This window comes from Urocampus carinirostris, chromosome 5, assembly GCF_059441175.1.
Source record: "Urocampus carinirostris isolate Australia breed hairy pipefish chromosome 5, RoL_Ucar_1.0, whole genome shotgun sequence".
Taxonomy (NCBI): domain Eukaryota; kingdom Metazoa; phylum Chordata; class Actinopteri; order Syngnathiformes; family Syngnathidae; genus Urocampus; species Urocampus carinirostris.
The window spans coordinates 43933275-43950649 of NC_142353.1; the positions used below are offsets into that span (position 1 = coordinate 43933275).

At 45.1% G+C, this 17375-nt stretch overlaps 1 protein-coding gene across 1 annotated transcript in view; it reads right to left on the bottom strand.

The window, feature by feature from the left end:
• The window catches only part of ift81 (intraflagellar transport 81 homolog), a 56465-nt gene that overhangs the window by 21826 nt on the left and 17264 nt on the right, over positions 1-17375 (bottom strand). The window contains exons 11-13 of the mRNA XM_088336937.1: positions 5984-6133; positions 2284-2412; positions 2120-2209 (exon numbers count right to left, since the gene is read on the bottom strand). Of these exons, the coding sequence (XP_088193063.1) occupies positions 2120-2209; positions 2284-2412; positions 5984-6133 (369 nt within the window). The remainder of the gene's footprint in view (positions 1-2119; positions 2210-2283; positions 2413-5983; positions 6134-17375) is intronic.

The window sequence follows — 17375 nt, forward strand, 5'->3', positions numbered from 1 at the left end:
CGAGAAAGAGAGGCAGAGAGAGAGAGAGAGAGAGACAAGCAGAGGGATAGAGACAGAGAGAAAGAGGCAGAGAGAGTGAGAGAGAGAGACAGAGACACAGAGACAGAGAGAGCAAAAGTGGAAGAGCAAGAGGAAGAGAGTAAGAGTGAGACAGAGAGAGTGGGAGAGAGAGACGGAGAGAGCAGAAGAGAGAGAGCAAATTGAGAGAGTGGGAGATAGACAGTGAGAGAGAGAGAGAGGGAGAGAGAGAGAAACACATTGAAACTCAACACGATTTTAAATTAGTTGGCCAACAGAGAGAGAACGCAAGAGAAACAATTAAAACCCAGAATCTATTTCAAATGACTTAATGCTTTTTTTGGGAAGGTGCGCCTTGATGAAAGCCCTGCTGACTAAGAGAGAGAAAGCGAGAGCGCTAGAGAGACAGAAAGACAGAGAGAGAGAGAGACAGCAAAAGTGAGAGGGACAGGGAGAGCGAGAGTGGGAGAGTGAGAAAGAGAGAGGGATAAAGAGACAGAGAGAGCAAATTTAGAGAATGAGAGAGATAGAAACAAATTGAAACTCAATAATATTCAATTAGTTTATGTTTTTTGGGGAGGGCATGCCATGTTTAAAGCCCTGTCGACAGAGACAGAGAGAGACAGAGTGAGCCTGAGCTAGAGAGAAAGAGCGAGAGAGACAAGGAGAGCGATACAGACAGAAAGTGGAAGAGAGAGTGAGACCGAGCTAGAGAGAGAGAGAGGGATAGAGACAAGGAGAGAGATAGAGACAGAGAGAAAGACAGAGGGAGAGAGAGAGAGAGAGAGAGAGAGAGTGACAGAGCAAGAGACAGAGCAAGAGACAGAGAGAGCAAATTGGAAGAGCAAGAGTGAGAGTGAGATTGAGAGAGAGAGGAAGAGAGAGAGGAAGAGAGAAAGACAGAGGGAGAGAGAGAGAGAGAGAGAGAGAGAGTGACAGAGCAAGAGACAGAGCAAGAGACAGAGAGAGCAAATTGGAAGAGCAAGAGTGAGATTGAGAGAGAGAGGAAGAGAGAGAGGAAGAGAGAAAGGAAGAGAGAGAGGAAGAGAGAGACAAAGAGAGCAGGAGCGAGAGAGCAAAACGAGAGTGGGAGAGAGACAAAGAGAGAAACAAATTGAGACTCACTACTATTTTTAATTAGTTTATGTTTTTGGGGAGGGTGTGCCTTGTTTAAAGCCTTGTCGACACAGAGAGAGAGACAGAGAGAGAGAGAGAGAGAGAGAGACAAAGAGACAGACAGAAAGTGGGAGAGAGAGCGAAACTGAGTAAGAGAGAGAGCGAGAGAGACAAAGAGAGAGACAGAGACAGAGAGAAAGAGGCAGAGAGAAAGAGAGACTGAGCAAGAGACAGAGAAATCGACAGAGAGAGCAAGGGTGGAAGAGCAAGAGGAAGAGAGTAAGAGTGAGACAGAGAGAGTGGGAGAGAGAGCCAGAGAGAGCAGAAGAGAGAGAGCAAATTGAGAGAGTGGGAGATAGACAGTGAGAGAGAGAGAGAGGGAGAGAGAGAAACACATTGAAACTCAATACGATTAAATTAGTTGGCCAACAGAGAGAGAACGTAAGAGAGAGAAAAAATTGAAACCCAGAATGTATTTCAAATGCTTTTTTTGGGAAGGTGCACCTTGATCAAAGCCCTGCTGACTAAGAGAGAGAAAGAGTCAAACAGAGGGATAGAGACAGAGAGAAAGAGGCAGAGAGAGAGTGAGAGAGAGAGAGACACAGAGACAGAGAGAGCAAAAGTGGAAGAGCAAGAGGAAGAGAGTAAGAGTGCAACAGAGAGAGTGGGAGAGAGAGACAGAGAGAGAGCAGAAGAGAGAGAGCAAATTGAGAGAGTGGGAGACAGACAGTGAGAGAGAGAGACAGTGAGAGAGACAGACAGTGAGAGAGAGAGAGAGAGAGAGAGAGAGAGAGCGAGAGAGAGAGAGAGAGCGAGAGCGAGAGACAGAGAGACAGAGAGAGAGAGAGAGAGAGAGGGAATTAAAAGAAATGAGTCCACCAGCGATAACTGAAGCGCAAAGTGACGAGAGGTCTCTTAGCTACAAAGTTATTTTTGATATAAAAGCTCTTTGAACTAAAACAAATAATGGAATAGTGATGCTCACTTGAGATTGCTGTCTCAATGACCTCAACTCTTTGATAATCGGAGCCAACGTGGACTTCTTCTCCACTATCATGGAATTCAATTGCTTCACCTAAGAACACAGAAGCAAAAAGTCAATCGGGATTTTCACACAGTCTGATCATTCACGTTCATCATCAAAATTACCATCTCCGCCATATCGTCCAGCGTGCGGCCTTTCTTTTCATCCAGCTCGCTTTTAATGGCCGACACCTTCTCCAGTTCCTCCTGAGTATTGCTGTAGCCGGAGATTCCCTTCTCGGCTTCCACGTTTTGCTTCAAATACACAAATGAGAGAGGTGTGGAAAGTTGGTGAAACGAAATGAGGCAGACACTGCTTCTATTCTATAGCATATGCATAACCTCTATTTTATGTTGACAATATCGGTGTATTATTTGCCCTCATGTAGGTTTTAGATCAGGGGATGGTGTCATAATAGTCTGTGGTTTGCAATAGTCTGTGGTCTCTGCAGCCCTTTGAGACTCCTTGTGATTAAGGGTGTCACAAATAAACATGACTTAAGGTTTTTGAGTTTTTCCTTGCCCTCATGTATGTTTTAGATCAGGAGATGTTGTCATTTAGGTTTTAGATCAGGGGATGGTGTCATAATAGTCTGTGGTTTGCAATAGTCTGTGGTCTCTGCAGCCCTTTGTGACTCCTTGTGATTAAGGGTGTCACAAATAAACATGACTTGTTGTTTCTGAGTTTTCCTTGCCCTCATGTAGGTTTTAGATCAGGAGATGGTGTCATTTAGGTTTTAGATCAGGGGATGGTATCATAATAGTCTGTGGTTTGCAATAATCTGTCGTCTGTGCAGCCCTTTCAGACTCTTTGTGATTAAGGGCGTCACAAATAAACATGACTTGACTTGAGGTTTTTGAGTTTTCCTTGCCCTCATGTAGGTTTTAGATCAGGGGATGGTGTCATAATAGTCTAAAGTTTGTAATAATCTGTGGTCTCTGCAGCCCTTTGAGACTCCTTGTGATTAAGACTGTCACAAATAAACATGACTTGACTTGAGGTTTTTGAGTTTTCCCTTGCCCTCATGTAGGCTTTAGATCAGGGGATGATGTCATAAAAGTCTACAGTTTGTAATAATCTGTGGTCTCTGCAGCCCTTTGAGACTCCTTCTGATTTAGGGCGTCACAAATAATCATGACTTGACTTGACTGCGTTGGACAGTCATCCATCCATTATCTGCACCGCTTATCCTCAGTAGGGACGCGGGGGCGCTGGAGCCCATCCCAGCTATCTTCGGGCAGTGGGCAGGGGACACCCTGAACTGGCAACTGAGACAGACACTCGCTCATTCACACCTAGGGACAATTTGGACCGGCCAATTAACCTGACACGCATGTTTTCGGAATGTGGGAGGAAACCGGAGTGCATGGATGAAACCCACGTAAGCACGGGGAGAACATGCAAACTCCGCTCAGGCGGTTCGATCTTATGACCTCAGAACGATGCCACACACGCGCTAACCACAGTGCCGCCATGCTGCTATCTGTATATGGTCAACCAGTATATGCCAATTAATTTTAGATAGCTGGGATGGGCTCCAGCACCCCCGCGACCCTACTGAGGAGAAGCGGTGCAGCTCATGAGATGAGATGAGATGAGATGTATTATTTTCTCACATTTTGCACGTTTTAGAATTTGGGTATCCCTTTTTCGGGAAGAAATGTTTCCTTTTGTTGAGCTACTAAGTCCAAAAGGATGAGACTGAAAGTGTCACAGCTGAACAAGCCCCATGGAGAGATGGAGACAGAGAAGGGGCAGCAGATGCAGCTGTCAGAAATAGCTGCTTTCAGACAGCCTATCGACAAGTCAGGCGCTGGGACCACAAAGAGGCGTGAAGCCATTTCCAGGAAACTTCCAGCACGCTAGCGTTAACACGGACAGAGCAAATGCAAACAGACGATTTGTAGCAGGGCAAATAAAGAAAGGTTGAGTGCCTTGCTCAAGGGCAGTAGTCAAGTCAAAACATGTTTATTTGTGACGCAATTAATCACAAAGAGTCTCAAAGGGCTGCACAGACTACAGACTATTATGACACCATCCCCTGATCTAAAACCTACATGAGGGCACGGAAAAACTTAAAAACCTCAAGTCATGATTATTTGTGACACCCTTAATCACAAGGAGTCTCAAAGGGCTGCACAAACCATAGACTATTGCAGACCACAGACTATTATGACACCATCCCATGATCTAAAGCCGACATGAGGGCAAGGAAAAACTCAAAAACCTCAAGTCAAGTCATGTTTATTTGTGACACCCTTAATCACAAGGAGTCTCAAAGGGCTGCACAAACCATAGACTATTGCAGACCACAGACTATTATGACACCATCCCTTGATCTAAAACCGACATGAGGGCAAGGAAAAACTCAAAAACCTCAAGTCAAGTCCTGTTTATTTGTGACACCCTTAATCACAAGGAGTCTCAAAGGGCTGCACAAACCATAGACTATTGCAGACCACAGACTATTATGACACCATCCCATGATCTAAAGCCGACATGAGGGCAAGGAAAAACTCAAAAACCTCAAGTCAAGTCATGTTTATTTGTGACACCCTTAATCACAAGGAGTCTCAAAGGGCTGCACAAACCATAGACTATTGCAGACCACAGACTATTATGACACCATCCCATGATCTAAAACCGACATGAGGGCAAGGAAAAACTCAAAAACCTCAAGTCAAGTTATAATTATTTGTGACACACTTAATAACAAAGAGTCTCAAAGGGCTGCACAAACCATAGACTATTGCAGACCACAGACTATTATGACACCATCCCATGATCTAAAACCTACATAAGGCAAGGAAAAACTCAAAAACCTCAACATGAGGAAAATGAAAAAACCTTGAGAAGGGACCACACATGAGGTAATCCCCCTAACACAGGCGTGTCAAACTCATTTGAACTCGGGGGCCACACGATAGAACAAACATTCTGTCGGGGGGCCGGACTAGAAGATTAAAGAGAAAAAAAAAAGAGAGATAAAGAAAAAAGAGAAAGAGGGAAGGAAAAGGAGAGAGGGCGGGACATAGAAAGAGAGATAGAGGGGAGAGAGAGTGTGAGAAACAAGAGATAAAAAGTAGCACCTAAATTGGTCATGTTTTCGTCCCTACAAAAGAGACGGGACACAAGACAGCGGCCATGTCACTCGGGTCCGGGTGACACAACACACTCTTCTGTTCAACAGCAGGGCCCGAGAGCTTTCGCTGGTTTACCCCTGCCGCATCATACGGGTGCCCTGCCCATTCCTTAGAACGCCTCCAAACATCCCACTATCCTTTCACAACACCTCTCATAACCAAAAAGATCTCTAGCTTCCACTATATTTGGACCTCTTTCCTGCAGTACACTCATAACACCATCCATCCACGTCCTCTTGGTCTCCTTCCATTTACTTCTGCTTTGTAGATCCTCTTCAACATTCGCTCCTCATCCATCCTCTCCATGTGTCCAAACCAAACGAGTACTCTCTTATCCACACGCTTGCTCAGTTCCACTACTACTCCAGTTCTGTCTCTCACAATTTCATTTCTCAATCGTGTCACTCCTAACATACTCTTAAAACACTTCATCTCAAAAACATTTAATTTCCTCCTCAAATCTGCTTGGAGCCCGAACTAAACTCTACTCTGTACTAATCTTAATTGGAATGCTAAAGAAGACATTTTATCGCCCAGAATTCAGGACTCATTGAAAGAGCCATATCTGGTTCGCAGGCCATAGGTTCCTGACCCTTACCATGAACCTTTCTGTCTCACATTCTGTTTGCCAAACCAGCCAATCATAATGAACCACACACATCACAAAAACATTTGTAGTTACCAGTTTCTCTTGAACGGCCTCATGCTTTTGCTTGAGAATCTCCTCTGTCCGTTGTAGAACTCCGTACTCGGCCTTCAGCTCCGCGATTTCTTGTCGCTTCTTCTTGTACACTGTCCCTTTACTTCGCAGTTTTGCCACCAAACGCTTCAGCTGCGGAAGAGAAAACATTGAAGTCGGTTAAGAGCAGTGTCTGAAATAACGTTTGCCCCCGGGGCGTGCATCTTTTACGTCAGGCTTCGAAATCTCTGTTCAGTTTGTAAATTTCGGTTCATTTGGCAATTTGTATACTCGGCAGCCAATCAGAAGTCCGCATCGAATAACTTCGTGCTTCCGGACTTTTCCGAGTGTTATAAGGTCGTGCATTTTGCAAAGTAGACGCACAGAGAACACAAGAAAAATGGAGAAGTGGTTAGGAATCAAGCCAAAACCTCAGCCCCAGATGAAAGATTCAAAAGAAGCTAACAAAATTGATGACGCTACAAAACGTAAATGTACATTCCAAGCATCGTGGAACAGGAGTCGGTTTTATGCCCACAAGTCCCCCAACACAAGCCCGGTTTTAAGCCACTAGGAGCGGGCACAAATCCCCAAACACTAGCCCAGTTTTATGCCACTAGTGGCGGGCACAAGCCCCCAAACACTAGCCCGGTTTTATGTCCACAAGTCCCCCAACACAAGCCCGGTTTTAAGCCACTAGAGGCGGGCACAAATCCCCAAACACTATCCCGGTTTTAAGCCACTAGAGGCGGGCACAAATCCCCAAACACTAGCCCGGTTTTATGCCACTAGTGGCGGGCACAAGCCCCCAAACACTAGCCCGGTTTTATGTCCACAAGTCCCCCAACACAAGCCCGGTTTTAAGCCACTAGTGGCGGGCACAAGCCCCCAAACACTAGCCCGGTTTTATGCCACTAGTGGCGGGCACAAGTCCCCAAACACTAGCCCGGTTTTATGTCCACAAGTCCCCCAACAAAAGCCCGGTTTTAAGCCACTAGAGGCGGGCACAAATCCCCAAACACTAGCCCGGTTTTATGCCACTAGTGGCGGGCACAAGTCCCCAAACACTAGCCCGGTTTTATGTCCACAAGTCCGCCAACACAAGCCCGGTTTTAAGCCACTAGAGGCGGGCACAAATCCCCAAACACTTGCCCGGTTTTATGCCACTAGTGGCGGGCACAAGTCCCCAAACACTAGCCCGGTTTTATGTCCACAAGTCCCCCAACACAAGCCCGGTTTTAAGCCACTAGAGGCGGGCACAAATCCCCAAACACTAGCCCGGTTTTATGTCCACAAGTCCCCCAACACAAGCCCGGTTTTAAGCCACTAGAGGCGGGCACAAATCCCCAAACACTAGCCCGGTTTTATGCCACTAGTGGCGGGCACAAGTCCCCAAACACTAGCCCGGTTTTATGTCCACAAGTCCCCCAACACAAGCCCGGTTTTAAGCCACTAGAGGCGGGCACAAATCCCCAAACACTAGCCCAGTTTTATGTCCACAAGTCCCCCAACACTATCCCGGTTTTAAGCCACTAGAGGCGGGCACAAATCCCCAAACACTAGCCCGGTTTTATGCCACTAGTGGCGGGCACAAGCCCCCAAACACTAGCCCGGTTTTATGTCCAAAAGTCCGCCAACACAAGCCCGGTTTTAAGCCACTAGAGGCGGGCACAAATCCCCAAACACTAGCCCGGTTTTATGCCACTAGTGGCGGGCACAAGTCCCCAAACACTAGCCCGGTTTTATGTCCACAAGTCCCCCAACACAAGCCCGGTCTTAAGCCACTAGAGGCGGGCACAAATCCCCAAACACTAGCCCGGTTTTATGCCCACAAGTCCCCAAGCAGCTTAGAGGAGTTCACGCGGCTTGTAGCAGACAAAACAAAGCGAGATGGTGTAATAATAGACTGTGGTTTGCAAAAATCTGTGGTTTCTGCAGCCCTATGAGACTCTTCGTGATTAAGGGCGTCCCAAATAAACATGACTTGACTTCCTTCTCTGTGGTAGAAAGTGGCCGCAAAAAAAAAAAAAAACAGTTTTCTCAACCGCATCAAGCTTTCTTATTCCACTTTCGTTTCAAAAGAAACGGCTCGCCTCTTCTTTACACTTTATTAAATGGATGCACGAGATATTAAACGATAAAAATGTTTTTAGCGCGTTGGAGATACAGTATACCGTAAATTGCGGACTATAAGCCGCTACTTTTTTCCCAAATGTTCAGCCCTGCGGCTTATTCAGTGAAGCGACCAATTTATGGAATTTTTCTAACGGCCACCAGCGGCGCTCGCGTACAAAAGGTAAGATTTAGACCGGTGGAATATATGCGCCGAGGAAGACTGCAACTTCTTAGCTTATCCATACATTGCCTGTAAAGAATTTTTCCGATAATGAGAAAGACACCCTTGATGGCGATAGTTATGAGGAGGAAGTCGAGGACGATCTACCGTGAAATTCACAATTACGGGATGCTTTCTTTTGACAGACTCGTTTGATGCATTGCGAGGGTGTTCCTAGTAGCGTTTTGCTACCCTTCACAGACACGGTTTGGGATGAAAGTTATATTATTATTATTAAAGCTTTGAAAACTCTCTCGGTGTACCGTCTTTCTTCGTAAATATGTGTAACCATGTATAATATGTATTTGCGACTGTATATTTTTGTAATGCATTTATTTTAGAGATTGATTCTGTTATGTGTTCTACGGACGAATCAAAAAGAAGGGGCGGAGCAAACGCGGGCTGATGGGAAGTGGGTTAAAGCTGAGTTACCGGTAGATCTGTCTGTTGTCGCAGCGGATAATAGTGGATATATATTTTTCCCACCCTTAACTTTGGAAATATACATTTTGTTTCCTTGGATTACTTTCAAGGGGACCCGGACTTTACAAGTCTGCATCATACGTTAATTACGGGTATCATTTTCCAATTATGATACCAACTGTAGTTCTAGAATTAGGTACTTTCTATGTAGGTACAATCGTAGAACTTACAGCCTGGTTTGGGTTGTATATGTGATTGTGTCACAAGCTTTAATGCGGGCGCATGCGGCTTATACATGGGTGCGGCTTGTGTAAGCACAGAAGTGGCGAATCACCTAAAGAGTGGTGGGTGCAGTTTATAATCAGGTGCGCTTTATAGTCCTGAATTTACGGTAATATGTTTACGCATGGACGAGGAAGAGGAAACCAGATTTCTTCTTCGGGGTGGATGCTGGTTGAGCTCTCACAGCGCCACACGCCGGTAGTGGCGGAAAGAAGCACTACAGTACTGTACTCTGAAAAAGGTGCACACGATACAAAATCTAACTGACAGCAATGTCAGAATATTTTTCAACATCCGGAAAAAAATGTTCGTATCTACCGTTTTTGGTAACTCAAATGTCCGTAAGTAGGGGAGCGTCTATACTTATGATGTCCTGTCTGTGTCATTTCTTGCCTGTGATTGGACCATTGCCACAAGTGGATGCCTGTGAGATACCATCGTGGGATGTTGCTGCCACCTTGTGGGTATTTTTAAGATCTACTGAGACTGAATTTTTTCTTTTTTTAATCGCCTCGAAAACCGATCTCTTCTGAGAATAGCAAATCCCTTAATTTCTTCTCTCCTCATTTTAAAGGGCTACTAAAGTTTAAACCTAGCAGAAATGTTTTGTGAAAAAATGGCCTTGACTTTTCAATTTCAATGTATTGTATTTATAAAAACTAGAGGGGCATTAACTCAGGAGGTAGGGCGCTCGTCTTGGGATCAAGAGGTCGCAGGTTCGATTCCCGGCTCCTCTGTGTTTAACGTCGAACTGCCTCGGGCAACACACTGAATCCCCAATGCCCCCTTGCATGGCTGACGCTGCTATCGGTTAGTTAGTGTGTAAAAGGGAAAAGTGTGAAGCACATTGTAAAGCGCTGGGGCACAGTTCTGAGGTCACCTCCTGCGTGGAGTTTGCATGTTCTCCCCGTGCTTGCGTGGGTTTCCTCCTGGCACTGTTTCCTCCCACATTCCAAAAACATGCATGTCTGGTTAATTGGCTGGTCCTAATTGTCCCTAGGTATAAATAAGCGAGTGAGTTGTCCGTCTCTGTGGTTAGGGTGTCCCCTGCCCACAGCCCGAAGACAGCTGGGATGGGCTCCAGCACCCCCGCGACCCTACTGAGGATAAGCTATTTGGACCGGGCAATTAACCTGACACGCATGTTTTTGGAATGTGGGAGGAAACCGGAGTGCACGGAGGAAACCCACGTAAGCACGGGGAGAACATGCAAACTCTGCTCAGTAGGTTCGATCTCATGACCTCAGAACGATGCCACATACGCGCTAACCACTGTTCCGCCATGCTGCTATCTGTATATATTCAACCAGTATATGCCAATTATTTTTAGATAGCTGGGACGGGCTCCAGCACCCCCGCGACCCTACTGAGGATAAGCGGTGCAGATCATGGACGGATGGATAAAGAATAGCTGCAGGAAAAATCCCCAAAATATAACTCTGACAACAATTATAATACTCGGAGTGACTTCAGCATAACATAGGTAAAGGTCAGGAGAACAAAGGATTTGGAGAACAGCAGACGGGGGGCTCTGGGGTCCGGATCTGACACGGTCACTTGATCTGTCCAACAAATAACTCAAGCTGGCCAAATTCCCTCAACAAGTGGACGCTCAGTGTGGCCCCACCCTGAAAGTGTCCATCAGGACACCGTGAAGCACCTTCACAATGAAGAGCAGCTATAAATGTACAAGGACACTGGAGAACAGTCCCAGAAAACACAGAATGTGCTTCACGTCCTTTGGGGACCGGAGAGGAGTGGCTGGACGGAGGGGACGCTTCAGAGAGAATATTCCATGTGTATTTTAGGACATCAAGGGCAGTGCTGGCTGAGGGAGGACTTAACAGAGGAGGATAATACTCCATAGTGTTCCTGACAGTATGTTCCCAAAGGGAATTCCTGTGACCAAACAAGCAACCGGACCACCCGCAACACACTTGAGCACTCCAAAATAAAGTATACGATCGTAATAAAGTACATTAACGAGCAGACCGGAAAAGACAGGTTTTACATTGCCAGATTCTAGCCCTTTTCAAGCACTTCCAAGGCCAATTTTTCAATGTTTCCAGTACCTTCTAAGTCCAGTGGCGATCGAAATAAAAGAAAAAATTGACAAAGAGTCTTAAAGGGCTGCACGGACCACAGACTACTGCAAACTACAGACTATTATGACACCATCCCCTGGTCGAAAACCTACATGAGGGCAAGGAAAAACTCCAAAACCTCAAGTCAAGTCATGTATATTTGTGACGCCCTTAATCACAAAGAGTCTCAAAGTGCTGCACAGATCAAAGACTATTGCACACTACAGACTTTTATGACATCATCCCCTGATCTAAAGCCTACATGAGGGCAAGGGAAAACTCAAAAACCTCAAGTCAAGTCATGTTTATTTGTGACAGTCTTAATCACAAAGAGTCTCAAAGGGCTGAACAGACCACAAATTATTGCAAACCACAGACTATTATGACACCAACCCCTGATCTAAAACCGACATGAGGGCAAAGAAAAATTCAAAAACCTCAAGTCAAGTCATGTTTATTGGTGACGCGCTTAATCACAAGGAGTCTCAAAGGGCTGCACAGACTAAAGCCTATTATGACACCATGCCCTGATCTAAAACCTTCATGAGGGCAAATAATACACAGATATTGTTTACATAAAATATAGGTTATTCATATACTATAGAGTGGAAGTCTGTTTTAAGCTTGGATTTAAACATTTCCACTGAGGTTGCAGATCAAATCTCAGGGGAAAGAGCATTCCACAGGACCGGGGCCCGGATGGAGAACACTCTCAAACCTGCGGATTTCTTCTTGGCTCTTGGGATCACTAGTAGACCAGCATTTTCAGGGCAAAGGCTCCAAACCGGAACATAAGGGTTAGATTAAATCTGAACGATATTAGGGAGCTTGATTTTGTATACTACCAAGAGAACCTTCAAATCACATCTTAAGTTAACAGGGAGCCAGTGCAGGTTAGCTAAAATCGGGGTCATGTGATCAAACTTTCTTTTATTATATTTTATGTGTTATTCAGGGATCCTTGCAAAAAATATAAAATGACTTATAGCAAAATAATCTGGTGCTTATTTCTTATTATTATTGATATCATTTAAAAAAAAAACATAGGAGGAGCAGTTTAGGAGCCGAGCAAGAAGCCGGTTTTCTAAATAGAGCTGTCCTCTTAGCTAAGAAGAGTAGGGGGCGGTGATGCTTCACATGACTACGCCATAATGGCGAGCCATAGCTAGCATTTAAAAATGGCTTATAGCAAAATAATCTGGTGCTTATTTTTTATTATTATTGATATTATTTAAAAAAAAAAAAACATGGGCAATTTAGGAGCCGAGCAAGAAGTCGGTTTTCTAAATAGAGCTGTCCTCTTGGCTAAGAGTAGGGGCGGTGACGCTTCACATGACTACGCCATAATGGCGAGCCACAGCTAGCATTTAAAAAAGACTTATAGCAAAATAATCTGGTGCTTATTTTTTTTATTATTATTGATATTATTTAAAAAAAAAAAAAACATAGTAGGAGCAGTTTAGGAGCCGAGCAAGAAGCCGGTTTTCTAAATAGAGCTGTCCTCTTGGCTAAGAAGAGGCGCTTCACATGACGACGCCAAAATGACGAGCCACTAGCATGCTAGCATTTCAGCGTCATTTAACACATAAGGAAAAACATTTATTGCGACGTTTATAGAGTGCTAAAAAACATGGCAATGGCAACAATTTCAACCTCTTCACCCAAAATCCAAGCAATTTCCTGACCTTGAAAACCTTAAACTCCAAGGATTTCAAGCACCCGTACGAACCTAAACTTCCGACAGAAACTGGACTATCTCGTAACGATAGCGCCACTATTTTTAAGCGGCGCGATGGGGTCAGGCGATAAACCATACAGGCAGGTGGCCGACCAACGCTGACCAGATGCAGTTGGTGGGCGGCCGGGCGATGACAGAACAAGCAGAATGGAAAATACCGCTGATAAAGTGATCACCTCGACTGGGGCCCCTGGCCCCAACTGTGGGGGAGGGTCCGCTGAGCAGCGTTTCCGTGAACTGCAACTTCATTCGGGAACAAATGACCCACTTTGTTAGCACGAATGCTTTTCGACACTTTGGACGTGAGGGAAGACGGTTAGTAAGAATTAGCTTACTTTAACTTGGGGTGGGGGTTGTTGGGCTGTGTTAAGACAGTGAACAGTCTGTGTTTGGATAGCCACAGAATTCGATTTTTTTTTTCCCTGTCATGGTTTGAATTGGAGTTTGCATGTTCTCCCCGAGCTTGCGTGGGTTTCCTCCGGGCACTCCGGTTTCCTCCCACATTCCAAAAACATGCATGTTAGGTTAACTTGCCGGTCCAAACTGTTCCTAGGTGTTGTAGGATTTTATACATATGACTATAAAGGATCTGCGATTGGCTGGCAACCAGTTCAGGGTCTCCCCTGCTCACTGCCCGGAGATGGCTTTGAATTGGTGGGCAGCACGGCGGTGCAGTGGTGCGCGCGTGTGTGTGGCACAGTTCTGAGGTCATGAGATCAAACCTCCTGTGTGGGCTGTGTTAAGACAGTGAACAGTCCGTGTTTGGATAGCCACAGAATTCGATATTTTTTCCAATGTTATGGTTTGAATTGGAGTTTGCATGTTCTCCCCGTGCTTGCGTGGGTTTCCTCCGGGCACTCCGGTTTCCTCCCACATTCAAAAAACATGCATGTCAGGTCGATTGGCCGGTCCAAATTGTCCCTAGGTGTGTCTGTCCCTGTTTGCCCTGCAATTGGCTGGCAACCAGTTCAGGGTGTCCCCTGCCCACTGCTCGAAGATAGCTGGGATGGGCTCCAGCACCCCCGCGACCCTACTGAGGATAAGCGGTGCAGATAATGGATGGATGGATAATGGATGGGTTTGAATTGGTGGGCAGCACGGCGGTGCAGTGGTTCGCGCATGTGCGGCACAGTTCTGAGGTCATGAGATCAAACCTCCTGTGTGGAGTTTGCATGTTCTCCCCGTGCTTGCGTGGGTTTCCTTCAGGCACTCCGGTTTCCTCCCACATTGAGTTTTATCGATGCGACTCTTTCGTGTGAACTTCTTTTTTCTGAGTAACAGAGAAAAGACGGAGAGAGGAGAGAAAAAGAATGAAGAGAAAAAGAAAAAAAAGAGGGTGAGTGAGAGTTAAAAGAGAAAGAAAGAAAAAAAGGGAGAAGTGAGGCAGAGGAGAAGAGACAGATACGGAGAGAGAGTAAAAAGAGCGAAAGAGAGAGGGAAGGAGACAGAAATGGAGAACAAAGAGACAAAGAGAGAGGGATAGAGATAAGAGAGAGAGAAAATGGGAACAATGGAGAAAAGAGAGAAAGACAGAGAATTGGAAAAAAAATGAGACAGAGAGAGAGAGAAAGAGAGAGACAGAGAAAAGACAGAGAGGGGAGAGAAAAAGAATGAAGAGTAAAAGAAGAAAAAGAAGGTGAGTGAGAGTTAAAAGACAAAGAAATAAAAAGATAAAGGCAGGGATAAAAACATGGAGAAAGTGAGGCAGAGAAGAAGAGACAGATATGGAGAGAGAGAAAAAAAGAGAAAGAGCGAAAGAAAGAGACAGAAAAGGAGAACAGAAAGACAAAGAGAGGATAGAGATAACAGAGAGAAAGTGGGAAATAAGGAGAAAAGAGAGAAAGACAGAGAATTGGAAAAATAACGAGACAGAGAGAGAGAGAGAGAGAGAGAGACTGAGAGACATATAAATGACTGAGAGAAGAGAGAAAAAGAATGAAAAGAAAAACAAAAAAAGAGGGTGAGTGAGAGTTAAAAGAGAAAGAAAGAAAAAGATAAAAGCAGAGATAGAAAAGGGAGAAAGTGAGGCAGAGAAGAAGAGACAGATACGGAGAGAGTAAAAAAAAGAGAAAGAGCGAGAGAGACAGAAGAGGAGAACAAAGAGAGAGGAATAGAGATAATAGAGAGAGAGAAAGTGGGAAGGATGAGGAAAAGAAAGACAGAGAATTGGAAAAATAATGAGACAGAGAGAGAGAGAGAAAGAGAGAGAGAGAGAGAGAGAGAGAAAAGACAGAGAGGGGAGGGAAAAAGAATGAAGAGTAAAAGAAAAAAAAGAAGGTGAGTGAGAGTTAAAAGAGAAAGAAAGAAAAAGATAAAGGCAGGAATAAAAAATGGAGAAAGTGAGGCAGAGAAGAAGAGACAGATACGGAGAGAGAGTAAAAAGAGAAAAAGAGCGAGGGAGGGAGACAGACAAGGAGAACAAAGAGACAAAGAGAGAGGGATAGAGATAACAGAGAGAGAGAAAGTAGGAAGAATGGAGAAAAGAGAGAAAGACAGAGAATTGGAAAAAAATGAGACAGAGAGAGAGAGAGAGAGACAGAGAAAAGACGGAGAGGGGAGAGAAAAAGAATGAAGAGTAAAAGAAGAAAAATAAGGTGAGTAAGAGTTAAAAGAGAAAGAAATAAAAAGATAAAGGCAGGGATAAAAACATGGAGAAAGTGAGGCAGAAAAGAAGAGACAGATATGGAGAGAGAGAAAAAAAGAGAAAGAGCGAAAGAAAGAGACAGAAAAGGAGAACAGAGAGACAAAGAGAGAGGATAGAGATAACAGAGAGAAAGTGGGAAATATGGAGAAAAGAGAGAAAGACAGAGAATTGGAAAAATAACGAGACAGAGAGAGAGAGAGAGAGAGAGAGACTGAGAGACATATAAATGACTGAGAGAAGAGAGAAAAAGAATGAAAAGAAAAACAAAAAAAGAGGGTGAGTGAGAGTTAAAAGAGAAAGAAAGAAAAAGATAAAAGCAGAGATAGAAAAGGGAGAAAGTGAGGCAGAGAAGAAGAGACAGATACGGAGAGAGTAAAAAAAGAGACAGACAGAAAAGGAGAACAAAGAGAGAGGAATAGAGATAATAGAGAGAGAGAAAGTGGGAAATATGGAGAAAAGAGAGAAAGACAGAGAATTGGAAAAAATAATGAGACAGAGAAAGAGAGAGAGGAGACAGAGAGGGGGGGAAAAAAGAAGAGTAAAAGAAAAAAAAGAAGGTGAGTGAGAGTTAAAAGAGAAAAAGAGAAGAAGAGACAGATACGGAGAGAGAGAAAAAAAGAGAAAGAGAGACAGCTAAAGAAAGAAATAGCTCGACTGTCTTTGTGAGTGGTGTCTAGCTCCACAACATCAAGTGGATATATCTCTAACTCCAGCTCATTTCCCTCTTGCGCTTCTCTTACCGTTGTCGGGTAGGCCATTTTAAAACCCTCGGCGGGCCATATCTAACTCGCAAGCCACAGTTTTCCAATCTCTGATCTCAGCCTTCAGGAAAAGCACATTGGCCAGTATTTAAGTCCCTTGTGACGCAATTAAACACAAAAAAAATGAACTTTATACTTGCTTCTCCGAATGTAAACAAAAGATTGAGGGGAAAAGCAAACTTCCTGACATTTCTTCGCTGCTTCTTCTCAGCTGGATTCTAAGAATAGATTTTTATGGGAACTTGGGGTGGGGGTTGTTGGGCTGCGTTAAGACACTGAACAGTCCGTGTTTGGATAGCCACAGAATTCAATTTTTTTCCCCCCCTGTCATGGTTTGAATTGGAGTTTGCATGTTCTCCCCCTGCTTGCGTGGGTTTCCTCCGGGCGCTCCGGTTTCCTCCCACATTCTAAAAACATGCATGTCAGGTCGATTTGCGTGTCCAAATTGTCCCTAGGTGTGTCTGTCCCTGTTTGCCCTGCAAATGGCTGGCAACCAGTTCAGGGTGTCCCCTGCCCACTGCTCGAAGATAGCTGGGATGGGCTCCAGCACCCCCGCGACCCTACTGAGGATAAGCGGTGCAGATAATGGATGGATAGATAATGGATGGGTTTGAATTGGAGGGCAGCACGGCGGTGCAGTGGTTAGCGCGTGTGCGGCACAGTTCTGAGGTCATGAGATCAAACCTCCTGTGTGGAGTTTGCATGTTCTCCCCGTGCTTGTGTGGGTTTCCTCCGGGCGCTCCGGTTTCCTCCCACATTCCAAAAACATGCATGTCAGGTCGATTGGCCGGTCAAAATTGTCCCTAGGTGTCTGTCCCCGTGTGCCCTGCGATTGGCTGGCAACCAGTTCAGGGTGTCCCCTGCCCGTTGACCGTAGATGGCTGGGATGGGCTCCAGCACCCCCGCGACCCTACTGAGGATAAGAGGTGCAGATAATGGATGGATGGATAATGGATGGGTTTGAATTGGTGGGCAGCACGACGGTGCAGTGGTTAGCGCGTGTGCGGCACAGTTCTGAGGTCATGAGATCAAACCTCCTGTGTGGAGTTTGCATGTTCTCCCCGTGCTTGCGTGGGTTTCCTCCGGGCGCTCCGGTTTCCTCCCACATTCTAAAAACATGCATGTCAG